General features: G+C 40.5%; 1 protein-coding gene across 6 annotated transcripts in view; it reads left to right on the top strand.

Moving 5' to 3' along the window:
* Nucleotides 1–37: 37 nt before the first annotated feature.
* The window catches only part of DENND6A (DENN domain containing 6A), an 80,517-nt gene continuing 63,733 nt past the window's right edge, over nucleotides 38–16,821 (top strand). For 3 of the 6 annotated variants that reach the window (XM_023727521.1, XM_004368637.2, XM_023727516.1), the window contains exon 1: nucleotides 38–304. In XM_023727521.1, coding sequence (XP_023583289.1) covers nucleotides 68–304 — 237 coding nt within the window. In that variant the 5' untranslated portion in view covers nucleotides 38–67. Of the gene's footprint in view, nucleotides 436–16,821 lie in introns of all 6 variants that reach the window. The other 3 variants (XM_023727536.1, XM_023727530.1, XM_023727533.1) reach the window with 2 other exon arrangements.

The raw sequence follows: 16,821 nt of genomic DNA, 5'->3' as shown, positions 1-16,821 counted from the left end.
GCAAAGCCGAGCGCGCTCAGCGCCGCGGTCCTCTGTGTAGGCGGCGCGAATAGCGAGGGGGCGGCGGATGGCACTGCGGGGCCCGGCCGGGTCGGGGCCCAGGTCCCGCGGGCCGTTGGACGAGGCGGTGGCGGCGGCCGTGGAGAACGAGCCTCCGGCCGTGGTGGCGACGGGAGCCGCGCCAGAGGAGGAGGAGGAGGAAGAGGGCCGCGGCCGGGGCCTGCTGCGCTGGGACGGCTTCTCTGCCTGGCTGCACTGCGTGTGTGTGGTGGGCTTCGACCTGGAGCTGGGCCAGGCCGTGGAGGTGAGGCCCGGCTGCACCTTGCCCCCGCGTCCGGTCCCCGCGCCGGGACGGCCGGCCTGGACCTGGGCTGCCGCGCATCCGGGCGTGGCCGGCCTCCCCTCCGCCAGTCAGGCCGGGCTGCGGGTCTATTGGTAGGTCCCGTGGGAGGATCGTGGGCTGCGGCTAGGGGTGAAAAGTTCTCCCTAGGCCCCTCCTAAATACTTGTCAACGTTCTGTTTTTTTTTTTAAACCCGGACTTAAGGAATATGACACAAGGGTTAGCGGCACCCGGAGAAGGCTGCAGGCAGGATGTTTGTTTGGGACTTTCAAGAAGGGAACAATGCCCGTGACATACGGTGAATTGCAGTAGCCAAACCTTGTGCAACCAGCTTTCTAGACACAGACTGTTTTGGTAATTTGCAGTAACTCATGGAACATTTCACTCAGACAGCCCAAGTGCTTATTCTCAGCATGCACTTTCTCTTGTTCCTCATTTCTGTTACTTCTTGCTGTTGCTTCTGGGACAGTAAGCCTGAAAGCCAGTGTCAAGATGAATGTAGGGAAAATAGTCTGTGAATGTGTAAATTTGTCTATCTGTATGGCACTTTATTGAAAGGCCTTCAAGTATAAGCTGTTCTTGACGTTGTTTAGGATCCTTTATGTAGCTTAAGAGCGTGCTTGCTTTTCTTGTGTGTGTCCAAGATAAACATGATGAGAAGAAAGTATGTTTAGAAGACTTTTTTGTTTCGCTAGCAGTGACAGATTTTAACTAACCCTCTCATTCTGACATTAGTGGCTTGAGCTAGCTGAGAAAATTGGCCAGGGAGGTTTTTCTTAATGCGAAGTTACTGCATTTATATTTAGCCTGCCTTCCTGTTTTATCATTACGCAGTTCAGTAAATGTTATCACTAAGATCTAGGCATTATGCTAGTTGCTGGACATACAGATATGAACTATATGCTCTAACCATATCTTTGTGGACTGAGACTACAATTTAGAGGAGAACCAAGAATTAATCACAGAAGCAGATTGCCCCAAATGCAGTGCCTGGCACATAGTAGTGTTCATTAAATACTTGTTAATATCATAAGTGAATTCATGAACAATTCTTTATTTTATTGAGGTAGGAACAAGAGTTCTAAAGACTTTGGAGAAGAGATTTATAAGCCGTTCATCACTTACATTGACGTGTTAACATGAAGTTATATGTACAGTAAAATACAGTTTAACCAGAAAGCATAGGATTGGGTTGTTGTATTTGACTGCATTTGTGTGTGTGTATGTGTGTGTGTATGTGTGTGTGAGAGAAGATATACACAACAAAACATACACCCATTCAGCAATTTTTACATGTAGTTCATTGACGGTGGTTACATAGTTCACATCGTGCAACCATTCTCACTGGTTCTGGGCCTATTTTTTCACCACTCTTAGCATATACAGTCTGCTCATTAAAGTTCTCATGGGTGCTTATTGTTTTCATTTCAATCTCATGTATGTAATTCTTACATAGGGCTCAATGCTCAAAGCAGACATTATTTATGGAGCTAAATTTTTGTTTAGTTTAAAGATAACTTCATAGAATAGTTTTGGCTCAAGGTTTGAAAGTTGTTTCCAGCAAATAGACTCGAGGGTCCTGCGAGTCTCAGTGTGTCCAGTAAGTCTGATTTCCACTAGGAATTTGAAGTTTGTGGCACAATTTTCCTCCTTTTGATCAAGATCCATCTATTGGGTCCCTGATCAAAAGGTTCAGTAATGATAGCTGGGCACCATCCATTTCTTCTGGTCTCATGGAGGCAATTAGACCTGTAAACCATTTCCTTCCCCATTTTTGGATCTCCTTATTTCTCTGTTGCTCCAGGATGGCCATTCATAAGCTTTTAAGAACTAGAAATAAGAGCCAGAATTCTTAATATTAGGCCAATTGACTGGACAGGCCCATGAAACCACCACCACAAATATCTGAAGCAAGAAAACTAACCCCATGAGGTGTTTATTTGTATCTAAGTAGTATCAACAGCTGCAGCCTTTTTTTGTTTTTGCTGTTTTTTTCTTGTAAAATTAAATGTAACATTTTATTTGTCATTTCACCCCCCCTTTTAAAAAAATTTTCTAGCGTACAGCTTAGTGGTATCAGTTGCAACGTTCAAGTTCTATAATCATTATGCTTATGTGATGCCAGTTTTCCCATCACCACAGACAAACATTCAGTACTTCTAATAGAATGATTTCTACCCCCCCCCCCCACAGTCCTGGTAACCAGTAGTAACCATAAGTTCTTATATATTTAGCTATTCTTGTCATTTTATATAAGTGAGACGGTGCAATATTTTTCCTTTCATGATTGATTTATGTCACTTAGCATAGTGTCTTCAGGGTTCATCCAGTTTGTAGCATGTGTCAGGTCTTCCTTTTTCTTTAAGCATGTATGTACCACCTTTTATTTATCCATTCATCGGCTGAAGGGCACTTGGATTGTTGCTGTCTTTTTGCTGTTGTGAATAGTGCTGCAGTGGACATTGCAGTACATGTGTCTTTCATGTCTTCACTTTCAGGTACCTAGGGTATATACCTGGGAGAGTGGAATTTTTGGATTATCTGGAAGTTCTATTTCTGTTTTTTTTGAGGAATCCCTATATTGTTTTCTGCAGTGGTTTTACATTCCCACCAGCAGTGGATAAGGGTTCCTATCTCCCCACATCCTGGCCAACATTTGTTGTTTTCTGGTTTTGTTTTTGTTTTTTTTTTTTAATCATTGCCATTCTAATAGGGGTGAGGTGGTATCTCATTGTAGTTTTGATTTGCATCTCTGTAATGGCTAGTGATGATGTGCATCTTTTCATTATTTGTTAGCTGGTTGAATCTCCTCTTTGGAGATGTGTCTGTTCATGTCTTCGCCCATTTTTTGATTAGGTTATTTGTCTTTTTGTTATTAAGTTGTAGAAGTTTTGTATATATTTTAGATATTAGATCCTTATCAGATACGTGGTTCCAAAAGGGTTTTTCCCAGTCTGTAGGTTGTCTTTTTAGCCTTGATAAAGTCTTTTGGTGAATGCAGTATTTAATTTTTATGAGATCCTGGTTATTTATTTTGTCTTCTGTTGCTCATACTTCTGTTGTATTTAACAGTCTATCATTAAAGAAAACTAAGTCCCATAGCTTTGCCCCTAAGTTTCCTTGTTTATAGTTTTGGTTTTAACATTTAGGCTCTTGATCCATTTTGAATTAGTTTTTGTGTATGGTGTGAGATATGGGTCCTGCTTGATTTTTCGACATGTGGAAATGCAGTTTTGCCAGTACTATTTGTTGAAAATACTATTGCTTCCTCACTGAATGGACTTAGCACCCTTGTCAAAGATCAGTTGTCCATAGATGCATGGATTTATTTTGGGTTGTCAATTTTCTTCCATTGATCTATACGTCTATCATTAAACCATTTTTGAATAACTAAAAGAGATCCTTTTTATCTCTGTCATTATCTGAGGTGTTCATTATAACATAGGAGCCCTGGTAGCATAGTGGTTAAGAACTCCGCTGCTAACCAAAAGGTTGGCAATTTGAATCCAGCAGCCGCTCCTTGGAAACCCTATGGAGCATTTCTACTCTCTCCTACAGGGTTGTTATGAGTCGGAATCAACTTGACGGCAATGGGTTTTTTGCTTTTTTTTAAATTATAATATGAGCATATTTTTCTGATTAAATAAACAGAATACTCCATAATTGAGGTGCTGCAAAAATGTGAATCATTGAAAGGAATATTTTGAATTTGATTTCCCACAGTATATGCTACTGTACAGAGTTTAAGTCAGTACTTCTTAACTGTTTTTGCATCCTGAACCTTTTAAAAAATATGATGAACTCCATGAACTCTCTTCATTAGAAAAAATGCTTACTAATACAAAATTATGTATATACTTCCCTGGACTGTCTGAGGTAATCCATGGATCCTCTATTCCATCATCCCCAAATTTAAAGAATGATTTGATTTTAGCAAGTCCACTCTAGAAGGTATAGGATGAAGAAGGCATTATATCCTTTCACCTTACTTATTCAGTCTGTGTGCTGAACAAAATAACCCGAGAAGCCGGAGTAGGTGAAGAAGGACACGGCATCAGGATTGGAGGAAGATTCACTAACAACCTGGGGTACGCAGATGACACAACCTTGCTTGCCGAAAATGAAGACAGCTTGAAGCACTTACTGATGAAACCCTTCAGTATGGATTACACCAGAACGTGAAGAAAATGAAAATTCTCGCAATGACTGATAGACAACGTGATAAATGGAGAAAAAATTGAAGTTGGCAAAGATTTCATTCTACTTGGCTCAATAATCAACGTCCGTGGAAGCAGCAGTCAAGAAATCAAACGATGTATCACGTTGGGCAGATCTGCAAAAGGCCTCTTTAAAGTTTTAAAAAGCAAAAATGTAACTCTGATGAATAAGGTGCGCCTGGCCCAAGCCATGGTCTTTTTCAGTTGCGTCGTATGCATGAGAAAGTTGGATAATGAAAAAGGAGGACAGAAGAAGAATTGATGTGTTTGAACTGTGGTGTTGGCAAAGAATATTAACTATACCGTGGACTACTGGAAGAACAAACAAATCAGTCTTAGAAGAAGTACAACCAGAATGTTCCTTAGAAGTGATTATGGTAAGATTTCAGCTTGCTTACTTTGGTCATATCATCAAGAAGGACCAGTTGTTAGAGAAGGACATCATATTTGGTAAAGTAGAGGGCCAGTGAAAAACAAGGGAAACCCTCACTGAGATGAAATGACAATAATAGCCTCAACAGTGGACTCGAAACATACCAAGAACCATGAAGATGGCGCCGGAGCAGGCAACGTTTCATTCTGTTACACATAAGGTGGCTGTGAGTTGGAGCCAACTCCATGGCAACTAACAAGAGGATGAGAATGGGGAAGATTCCCTGATAAAGGATCCAAGGAAAGATAAAAATGTTAAGATGCAAAACAACTTAATTTTGTTTTCCTGATAGAGAAATGTAGAATGTTGTGCTTTGCCACTTTTAAAATGAATAAAAAAGGAACACAGATTAATAATTAATATAATAAAAAAGTTGAAAATGTATTTCACTTGTGTATTATTACATATTAGGGAAATTGACAGGAAGAGTGGCTGGGACGGGACAAGGTGAGTGTGTAATTGTGTTGGGAGAAGTAGCCTTATTCCTACTCCTGTAATACACAACCGTGGGGAAAAAAGGAAATTAATTAAAGAATAGGTACACACTAAGTTTGGACACTAATATCCTGGAACGCACCTGTATTATGAAAAAGGCAGTCATTGAATCTTAGGCTTGAGAGGTACTTAAGAGGCTGTTCTGCCATGACAGAAAGTACGTATTTGTAGATTTTTAACAAATGGGTAAACAATGCCACTTATTTAAACCCCTACTGAAGAGGCAGTATTATTGTTGTTGTTAGGTGGGTGTGGTGTAGGAGAGTGATTGAGAACTCAGACTTTAGAGCTGGGCTGCCTAGGTTTGAATCTTTGTGACCCTAGGCAACTTACTTAGTTTGTCTGAATCTCACATTCTTCCTCTCTAACAGGATACCCATTGCCATTGAGTCGACTCAACTTGTAGTGATCCTGTGGGACAGAGTAGAACGGCCCCTAGGATTTCCAAGGCTGTAATCTTTCAAGAGGAAACCCTGGTGGCATAGTGGTTGAGTTCAGCTGCTAACCAAAAGGTTGGCAGTTCGAATCCACCATCCGCTCCTTGGAAACTCTGCGAGGCAGTTCTGCTCTGTCCTGCGCGGTTGCTGAGTTGGAATTGACTTGACGGCAGTGGGTTTTTTTTTTTTTTTTTTTTTAGATCTTTCAAGAAGCAAACTGCCACATCTTTCTCCTATGGAGCGGCTGGTGGGTTCAAATTGCCAGCCTTAAGCTTAGCAGCCAAGCCCTTTAACCACTTTGCCACCAGGCCTCCTCCTGTAATGGGATAACAGTACTTATTTCATGACATTATTGTGAGGATTAGGTAACACTGTTAGCAAAGCCTTTGAAACAGTGCCTGGGACATAGTAACACCTACGTAAGTCTGTTTTGAAACACTGATTTTCTAGAAACTTTCTATGGAGTAAACTCCTAACTTTTGTTTCGTGAAGTTGGAGATTTTGGGCCTTAGTTTTCTCACTTGTGAAATGAAGCTGATGCACTAGAATCAGTTTTTTTATTTTTTTTATGCTGGGGAACTTTTTTTCCTCTGCATAAAAACAAATCTAATATGGAACCTCGATAGTTACTCTGGTTGAAATGGGGAATTTACTGTAAGTTTAAACATCAAGGTGTTTCAAGTCACAAATATAGTGGGACTTCAGAAAGTGGGTAGAGCCCAGAACTGGGTAAGCCTCTTGTTATGTTCTTTTTGGCAGGTCTCGTTCATGCTTCATGCCCTCTAAAACTGATTTCCTCTCTTCTGAGCTGTATGATGGGGAAACTGCCTCTCCAGCCACTTGAAGAGAGTGGGTCTGTCTCATTGATAACACCTGAGGAAGGTACCCAGTCTGGTTGGAGCAGATTCCCACTCTGATGCAAATCAGCTGAAGACCTGGGTGGATGGGGAAGTAATCTGTGTCGCATGAAGTGTCTGCCAGGGGCCCTGTCCTAAGTGGTGGGGAAGTTAGGGAGGTCTGTGAGCTGGGAAGAGACCACAAGAGGTGTTGACTAGGGGGTGTGCTCAGCTTCTTTTCCCCTGAGGTGGCCCTGAGGCATCACCACAGAATCCAAGTGTCCTCTGGAACAAAGTATGAAATCCCCTGGATTTTATCTACCCTTTGTCACTTCTAGCTCTGAAATAACCTGATTTATATAGTAAAACCTTCATTATCTGAACCCAAAATTGCCTCATTTTTTCAGAGTTGGGGTTTATTTATTTATTTTTTCTGATTGAGTAATAACATGCTCATTGTTGAAAATTTGGCAAGAAAAGAAAATTATAAACACCAGAAAACATCGCTTGGTTCTGCTACTAATAGGCAACCGCTTTTAATATTTTCCATTTTGGTTAACACTTTTTTGTTTGTTTATTTAATTTTGTGTCTATCAAGGATTAATTTGATTGTTGGGAACAGAAACCCTCTCAAATAAATTTAAGTAAAGGGAGATTTATTACAAAGATTCCAGGCAGTTTTCTGGAACCCAGTTGTAGGAAGCAGGCAGAAGCCTCAGGGGATTTGGAAAGCCCCAGGCTTTTGCCTTTGTCTTTTTATCTGGAGCTGTGTAGTCTTTTGTCTCTGCTTGTCTTTGCTGGTCTGTTCCATTCTCCATGCTGAGGGTGGCTTCCACTGCAAGAGCCTCAAGTCTGTGCCATCCCATAACTTCCACTTGACTTTGAGTTACCATGGTAGTGATTTTAGCCCGACTATTTTTCTATTCCAGAGCCAGGCTGAAGCTTGATTCAAATTCTGGAGTATCTGATTGGCTCAGCATGGGCACCACTCCTGTTCATTCAGCTGTGGTCAGGAGTCAGGGTCACAGTTACAGCAATGGCCACTTAGGCTCACCCCTGCAACAGAGGAGGGGTCACTTCCAAAGCCTGGACTGGGCAGCAGTCCCCAAACCCGTCTGTTACAGGGTTCTGCTTTTATTCATAAAGATTCTCATAAACAATTCGCCAGATTATTAAAGACTTCATAAATATAATTTTATGGACCATAATTTGTTTTCCTTAATTTCCTTTTTTGCAATGCATGGGGTTATTTGCTGCCTTTACACACACGTTGGAGATGTTTTGCCTCTTGTGAACTCTTAGCACTTCATGTTGTTGTTAGCGGCTGTGGAGTCGGTTCCTACTCATGGCGACCCCATGCACAATGGAATGAAACGCTGCCTGGTTCTGCGTCGTGGGGGCAACAGTGGTTCAGTGCTAGAATTCTCACCTTCCATGTGGGAGACCCGGGTTCAGTTCCAGCCAATGGACCTCATGTGCAGCCACCACTCGTCTGTCACTGTAGGCTTGTGTTGTTGCGATGCTAAACGGGTTTCAGTGGCACTTACAGACTGAGACAGACTATGAAGAAGGTGTTTTGCAGTAGGTTGTTATTTCTATAATTTGAGATCACCTTCTGTACATCTCAGAACCAGTAAAACCAGTTGTTGCCAAGTTGATGCTGACTCACGACGACGCATGTGTGTCAGAGTAGAACTGTGCTCCATAGGGTGGTCAGTGGCTGATTTTTTTGGAAGCAGCTTGCCGACCTTTCTTCCAAGGCACTGTGGTCTACTACCAGATGCGTTAACCGTTGGCATCATCTAGGGACTCTGTGAACCTCTAGGGCCTAGATTTTACAAGAATGGAGACATCATTGAAGAATGTTTTCTTTTTAAAAGTTATGACCTATCAATTTCTTAGACAGAATTTCAACCTAATAAAAAGAGCATAAACTTTGGGTTTTTGAACACTTGCTAGTTGATGTTTGGTGAATTTCTTTAACCCTCTGAGTCTCGTTTTCCTCCACTGTAAAGGGGAAAATGATATCCTGAGAGTGTCGTTGGAGGTACTGAGGGAGATAATGAATGTAAAAATGAATGCCTAGCGTTTGGGGCATGCCCCAGTGTTAGTCCCTTTTACAGTTAATGTCCTGACACACTGAATAGTCAGTGTGTGACTAGTCCTGGCTATTCCCTCAACCCTAAATTGATTTCTTTTTTTTAAAGATACACAGCTTTGTATGTGAATCATCAGTATCAAAAGTACTTTCTGGCAGTCAGGCTTATTAGATTTGATTTTGCTTACAATCTTTTATATGGCATATACGTATGTACATATAGTTTATATTCCGTCTCTTGCTGAAAAGAATTTCAAGTCAATTATATAAAAAGGACAGTTTATCCTTAACATACAGTGTGAGTCATAGATTTCATTCTGATTACTGATTTCCTTTGTTCTTTTAAAAATGAATTAATAAATTGATAAATATTTTTTAATATTTGGGGCCATAAAATAGCTTTATGTATTGAATGGAGTGTTTCAGCTCTAGTTTAGGGTGAAGGGCAACTTTTATGACTTTTTTGTAGAGCAGTTACCAGAATTGACTCCTTTCTTCCCCATTTCTGCTTTTTTGAGTCACTGCTTATTCCCCCTTGACTCAGCATGGTGGAGTCTGGAGAAGTCACTACAGTTTACCTTATCCTAGCAAAGTTCCTGTTTATTCCTCTGAGAAGGATAAAGGCAGTTGTGAAGGATTGTTTCCCTTTTGTTTAACCTTTCTTTATCTCTTTCCCTCTTAAGCTGGGTGATCATAGCTTCAGCAGCTGATCTTCACTAAGATTATTGTTTTAATTGAAATGTGTTGTGTGTAGTTATTTGTTATGGCGCTGTCTCATTGAACCATCTGTTCTGCAGATATTTATCAGGCACCTGCCATACCCCAGACACAGGTATGTTCTGGGGGTATAGCCTTGCTCATCCCTGCCTTAATGGAGTTTATAATCTAGCAGGGAAGTTAGGCCATTAAACAGTGAGTGTTAGGATAGGAGGAAGTACAGGGTACTAGTAATGGCCCTTAAATTCCCTTGTGAACTAGTAGCACTTAAGAGTAGCTTGACATAGTTCAGTGATTTGAGGGTTAAAGCCTTGGCGGCCCCCTGAACCTTAGGCCCCCAGATTTTGCAAAGGCTTCTTTGGTGTTACTGCCCCCTGATTCTCTTACGAATTTATATAATCCCAGTCTGGAGATGATCTGGGACATCCTTCTATCCAGTTAATCCTTCACAAATGTTTTATGTTTTTTGTTTTTACTAGGATAAATGATGTGAAACATGGACATTTGCGTCTAAACTTTACTGTTTTTTTGAGAAGAGTATTTCATTGGTCAAGTTTTCCACTAGTATAATTTAGTTTATATCTTGGGTAAGTTGTAGTCTTAAACCAAGGCCCAGCCTGGGCCTGATACTGTGATATTAGGTCATTTTTTCCACTTTTAAAAATAAATAAACCTTTTTATTGAAGTATAACATACGTACAGAAAAGTGCACAAATCCTAAGCCTGTAGTTTGATGAATTTTCACAAAGTGAACATACCCATGTAATTACCACATAGATCAAGAAACAGTATTACCACTGCCCCAGAAATTTCCCTCATATCCCGTTTCAGTCACAACCAACCATCTTCCCTCTCCCACAGGATAACCATTTATCTATACCAGACCAGTTTTATCCCAGAATCTTAGGTGAGCACAGGTTGATTCTCAGAGCTTTTCTCAATTGAATCGTGGGTAACCTGTCACCATTACAGGGCACCCAGGCATATTTTTGTCTTTTCCAAGAATGCTATGCCCTTTCCCCTTACTTGTTTTGCCTAGTTAACTTATTTTCATGGTTGAGCTTAGATGCTGTTTTTTTATTTGTAACACAAGCACAGCTTAGCACTCCTACAGTGAGACTGTGCTCTCATCCTTACCATTCTCCTTTTTACATCCGATCTTTATTACTCTGTGCTTGTGTTTCTGTCTAGTTACCCTTAGTCCACCAGTTAAGTCTTCCTGAATTCTTTTGCCTAAATTTATCTCAACATCTTTATTTCCCCTTTAGCCTTACCAGCTGGAATTCCCAACTCCTCAGCTCAGACCACCTTGCTACATACACCATAACTTCTGTTTCTTGTAATGTACTGCGTATCACCAGTATCTTTCCAACTCAACTAGGGAATCATTCTGTTGATTCCTATTGGACAGATTGGGTAATTTTAAATCTAAAACAAAATTATGTTTTGGGGATGATGGAAAAAGGGTGGCAAAAATCCTACTGGTGCTTATTTTGTGTATATTATCAAGATATCACTGTACAGATATTGGCATTTTGTTTTTCATAGCTTTAAGCTTGATTATAGCTTGATCGAAGAGACTGATATACTGGTTATCATATTAGTTCAGCTGCTATTACAGAGACCCAAAATAATACTGGCTTCAGTCAGATAGAAGTTTATTATTTTCTTGTGAGCAGTCTAGGAAGGCAGTTAGTTCAGGCTGGTGTGGTGGCTCCACAGTCATCCTGGACTCCTATCTCACTCTGCCATTCTCAATACATGCCATCTGTTTTGTGGTATAAGATGGCTGCTCATCATGTCTGCATACTAGCCATTGGAAATTTTTTTTTTTTAAGGCTTAATTTGTTTTTCCTCTCAACTTTTTAAGTGTTTTTAAACCTACAGAAAAGTTAGAGGAATAGTCCCCTGGACACCCTTTTAATTTAGTACTGAACTTACTCCTGAGGTTCACCCTTCAGCCAAAGATTAGACAGGTCTATAGGGCCAACAATAACACATGCGAGGGTCATGCTTCATACTTCATTCATGTATGCGAGACTAATGGGCACACAAGCCCGAAAGCAAACATGAGAAGGCAGGAAGGGATGGGAAAACTGGACAAATGGAAACAGGAAACCTAGGGTGGAGAAGGGGAGAGTGTTGATATGTCATGGGGTTGGCAACCAATGTCACAAAACAATTTGTGTATAAACTGTTTAATGAGAAACTAATTTGCTCTGTAAGCTTTCACGTAAATCATAATAATAATAAAAAACAAGTTAGAGGAACAGTATAATGTCGCTGTTAGTTGCTGTCAAGTTGGTGCCAGCTCATGATGACCTCATTAGAACAGAATGAAGCACCGCTAGGTTCTGTGCCGTCTCCATGTTGTTTGATACGTTTGTGCCCATTGTTGCGGCATTTGTGTCAACCCGTCTCATGGAAGGTTTCCCTAATTTTTGCTAACCCTCTATTTTATCAAACATGATGCCTTTTTCTAGCAATTGGTCTTTCCTGATGATGTGTCCAAAGTAAGCGAACAAAATCTTGCAGTCCTGACTTCTAAAGAGCATCCTGGTTGTACTTCTTTTTTGACTTATTTGTTGTTCTGGCAGTCCACGGTATATTCAGTATTCTTTGCCAGCATCACAGTTCAGACACGTCAATTCTTGTCTTCTTTTTTATTGTCCAGCTTTCACATGCATATGAAGTGATTGAAAGACCATGGCTTGGGTCGAGTGCACCTTAGTCATCAAAGTGACGTCTTTGATTTTTAAAACTTTAAATAAAGAGGTCTTTTGCAACAGATTTGCCCAATGCAATACGTCTTCTAATTTCTTGACTGCTGCTTCCATGGACATTGATTGTTGATCCAAGTAGAATGAAATCCTTGACAACTTCAGTTTCTTTACCATTTATCATGATGTTGTGTATTGGTCCATAGTAGTATAACAAACACTTGTAAACCATTTTACCATATTTGCTGTCTTTATTTCCTCCCCTTCCCTCTTCCCCATTTCTCTTTTCTGTATATATAAGGAGCCCTGGTGGTGCAGTGGTTAAGCCCACAGCTGCTAACTGAAAGGTCAGCGGTTCCACCTGCTAGCCACTCTGTGGGAGAAAGATGTGGCAGTCTGCTTCCGTAAAGATTACAGCCTTGGAAACCCTATAGGGCAGTTCTACTCGGTACTGTAGGGTAGCTGTGAGTTGGAATCGACTCAGCGGCAGTGTGTTTTAGGTTTATGTGTATATGTGTATGTCTGTGTGTTTATGTGTATGTGTATAAAATACCTGTTTGGGCAACATCTGACTGTATGTACATCTGTGGTCACATAAAGTTATAATAGGGTTCAGAAATCCTGACCGGAGAACGTGTGGTAGTGACGTAACTGGACGTCACAAACGCAACACGTGTATCTCATGTCTCTTGTATACAAAGCGATTGCGCTGCCAGGTGTATGATGATACAGTACATATATAACCTATAATGCATATATCTTGGTAAATCTGTTGCCGTTGAGTCAATTCTGACTCATAGAAACCCTCTAGGATGAAGTAGAACTTCCCTCATAGGGTTTCCAAGGAGTGGCTGGTGAATTCGAACTGCTGATGACCTTTTGGTTAGCAGCTGAGCTCTTTCTTTTTTTTAACTTTATTTATTTATTTATTGTACTTCAGGTGAAGGCTTACAGAACAAATAGTTTCTCATGAAACAGAAGTACACATGTTTTATGACATTGGTTAACAACCCCACAACATATCAACCCTCTAACTTCTCAACCTTTTTTTTTTTTGGTGAAAATACACGTAGCCAAAGATACACCATTTCAAAAATTTCTACATGCACAGTTCAGTGACATTGACTACACTCTTCGGTTGTGCTGTTATTCCAACTTAAGATGAAGGCTTACAGAACAAAATAGTTTCACATTTAACAGTTACTACAAATGTTGCCCTATGACAATGGTTAACAATCTCACAACACATCAACAATATCCTTACTCAACCTTGGGTTCCCTATCACCAGCTTCCTTGTCCCCTTCTGCTTTCTAGCCCTTGTCACTGGACTCCTGTACCTCGTTAGTCTCATTTGGTTTTACGGGGCTGTCCACTCCCAGGCTGAACCGTGAACCTCGGAGGTAATTTCACCACTGAGCTAAAAGGGTGTCTGGAGGCCACACTCTCGGGGCTTCTTCAGTCTCCTTTAGGCCAGTAAATCTGGTCTTTTTTTGTGAGTTAGAATTATGCTCTACATCGTTCTCCAGCTCTGTCCAGAACCCTCTTTTGTGATCCCGGTCAGAGCAGTCAGTGGTAGTAGCCGGGCACCATCTAGCAGCTGAGCTCTTAACCACTAAAGCCTGTGTTACTGGCTTACGTGTACACTGTACTGTACTTTCTGTTGTTATTTTAATGTGAACTATCCCTGCTTAACCAATAAAAAGTTGACCATGTAACAGTATATACTTCACCTTGTGGGCGGCAGCATCAAGTTTCCTGTATCGTGCATCTCTTGAGTGTCGTAGCATTATCTGTCTGTTTACTCTTATTTTGAAAATATTATCATGAAGTGCATCATGGCTCCCAAACACAGCAAAACCAGTGCTAGTGATAGCAGCAGGAGGCAAAGGAGAAGTATCCGTCTGGAAGTGAAACAAAAGGTTATTATACAACATGAAGGTGCAAAACCAGTGGATATTATTGCTCACGATTTAGGCATGTTCGCACAAGGTCCAAATCACATTAACATCCTATTTCACGGAGTGTATTGTGGACATTAAGTGACACATTGACTGTGCTTGTGTGTATATATATATACGTGTGTGTGTGTGTGTATCAACTCATGTACGTATTATACATTTTTTTGGAGGAAACAATACTACATAGATGATACATTCTTGCCTTGTCCCTTTAAGAGCAATAACCTGGAAGTTGTAAATGCTATGTGTCACATGCTGTAGGTCAAAACCTGGTCCTGTGTCCACACCTAGCTGCAGGAGGGATTGGGAAATCTTTATTTGGGTGGTAGTATGCCCGGCTAAAATTCAAAGGGTTATATTAATAAAGGTAGAATGGCAGAATGGATATTGGGAGGCAACAAGCAGTTTACCGCCTTATCTGAAAAGTTATAATCTTATATGATCAAAGATTTATTTTGACAGGTTTCTAAGCTTGGGTTTTACAGCATGGTCTTTTATGAATGAAATAGTAACTTTGAATTCACTGAGAGTCAGGGATATATGTGCATGAAAAGTTTACACCATTCCATAACTTTGAAATAAAGGATTGTTCTACCTAGAATATGGAGAAATCTGTCAATGCTTAATGAAAATGAGGCTAAAAATTTATATCTTGGTAAATATAAGTTGTCTTTATATTACTGGGATTCTATATATGTTTGAGTTATTTTGTGTTTTCCAAACTTTTCTGATCTTAAAATTCATCTGGAATTCAGAATCAGATTTCCAGGTGATTATTTTAGGGAAGCATGTTTGTTATGTAAGTTTTTGAAGTATCTCTTTAGATGATACTTTGTTTTTCTCGTAAACCAGCTATTCTCAAAATGCTGTGTGAGTACTTCTAGGGTCTCTGAAACCATTTCAAGGAATCTATAGGATCTTTACTTTTCTGTGTGATGCTGGCTTGTCTTCATATACTTCAACCAAAGCAACATTTTGCAGTAGTGTGAATGCAGAAGTAGATATGAGAATCTAGCTATTTTTATTAAAGCGAAGAGATTTTACATATTTAAAGATGTAAACAATTCCACTCTTCTTGCTAACTTTTAAAGTATCTATAGTTATTTTTTATAAAAATGTAATATTCATGTTAATAAGTAATAGGTTATCATTATTTTAAAATTTTAATTTCTTTTTTTGCTTACTGTTGTAGTTTAAGTGAAAGTTTACATTTCAAGTTAGTCTCTTATACAAAAATTTATACATACATTGTTATGTAACCCTAATTGCTCTCCCTGTACTGTGACAGCACACTCCTCCTTTCCACCCCTGATTTCCCACATCCATTCATCCAGCTCCTACCCCTCTCTGCCTTCTAATCTCACCTCCGGACAGAAGCTGCCAGTTTAGTCTGATGTATCTACTTGAGCTAAGAAGCACACCCTTCACGAGTATCATTTTATGTCCCACAGTCCAGTCCAATCTTTGTCTGAAGAGTTGGCCTCGGAAATTGTTTCAGTTCTGGGCTGTTAGAAAATCCAGGGGCCATGCTTTCCGGGGTTCCTCCAGTCTCCATTAAGTCTGGTTTTACTAGAATTTGAGTTGTGCACCCCACTTTTCTCCTGCTCCATCAGGGACTCTCCATTGTGTTCCCTGTCAGGGCGGTCATTGGTAGTAGCTGGGTACCATCTAGTTCTTGTCTTAAGCTGATGAAGTCTCTGGTTTATGTGGCCCTTTCTGTTTCTTGGGCTACTGCTTTGCTTGTGTCTTTGGTGTTCTTCATTCTCCTTTACTCCAGGTGGTTGGGACCAATTGATGCATCTTAGATGGCCACTTGCAAGCTTTTAAGACCCCAGACACCACTCACCAAAGTAGGATGCCGAACATTTTCTTAATGAACTTTGTTATGCCAGTTGACCTAGATGTCCCCTGAAAGCATGGTTCCCAGACCCCCACCCCTGCTATTCTGTCCCTTGAAGTGTTTGATTGTATTTAGGAGACTTCTTAGCTTTGGTTTAGTTCGGTTGTGCTGACTTCCCCTGTAGTGTGTGCTGTCCTTCCCTTCACCTAAGATAATTCTTGTCTACTATCTAGTTAATGAATAACCTTCACCCTCCCTCCCCAACCTAGTAACCATCAAAGACTGTTTTCTTCTGTGTTTAAACCTTTTCTTGAGTTCTTACAATAGTGGTCTTACACAGTATTTATCCTTCTGTGACTGACTGAATTCGTTCATCATAATGCCTTCCAGATTCCTCCATGTTATGTTTCATGGTAATTTTAATTTCTAATATTGTGAGTGTTGTTAGCTGTAACCCAGATAAACAAAAGCTCTTGCGTATCCTTGTAATTTTTAAGAGAGCGAAGGGGTCCTGGGACCAAATTTTTGAGAACTGCTGTTTTAAACTGTCAAGTTTGAGATGCTTTGATTAGTTGACTTGTGGGAGGCAGGATAAAGTAGTGATTAAGTGCCAGCTACCACCAGTGACTGCCCTGACAGGAAACACAACAGAGAGTCCCTGATGGAGCAGGAGAAAGGTGGGGTGCAGAACTCAAATTCTAGTAAGAAGACCAGACTTAAGGGCCTGA

The sequence above is a fragment of the Trichechus manatus genome, unplaced genomic scaffold, assembly GCF_000243295.1.
Source record: "Trichechus manatus latirostris isolate Lorelei unplaced genomic scaffold, TriManLat1.0 scaffold00001, whole genome shotgun sequence".
In the NCBI taxonomy this organism is placed as follows: domain Eukaryota; kingdom Metazoa; phylum Chordata; class Mammalia; order Sirenia; family Trichechidae; genus Trichechus; species Trichechus manatus.
This window is presented reverse-complemented; position numbering and strand designations above follow the sequence as displayed.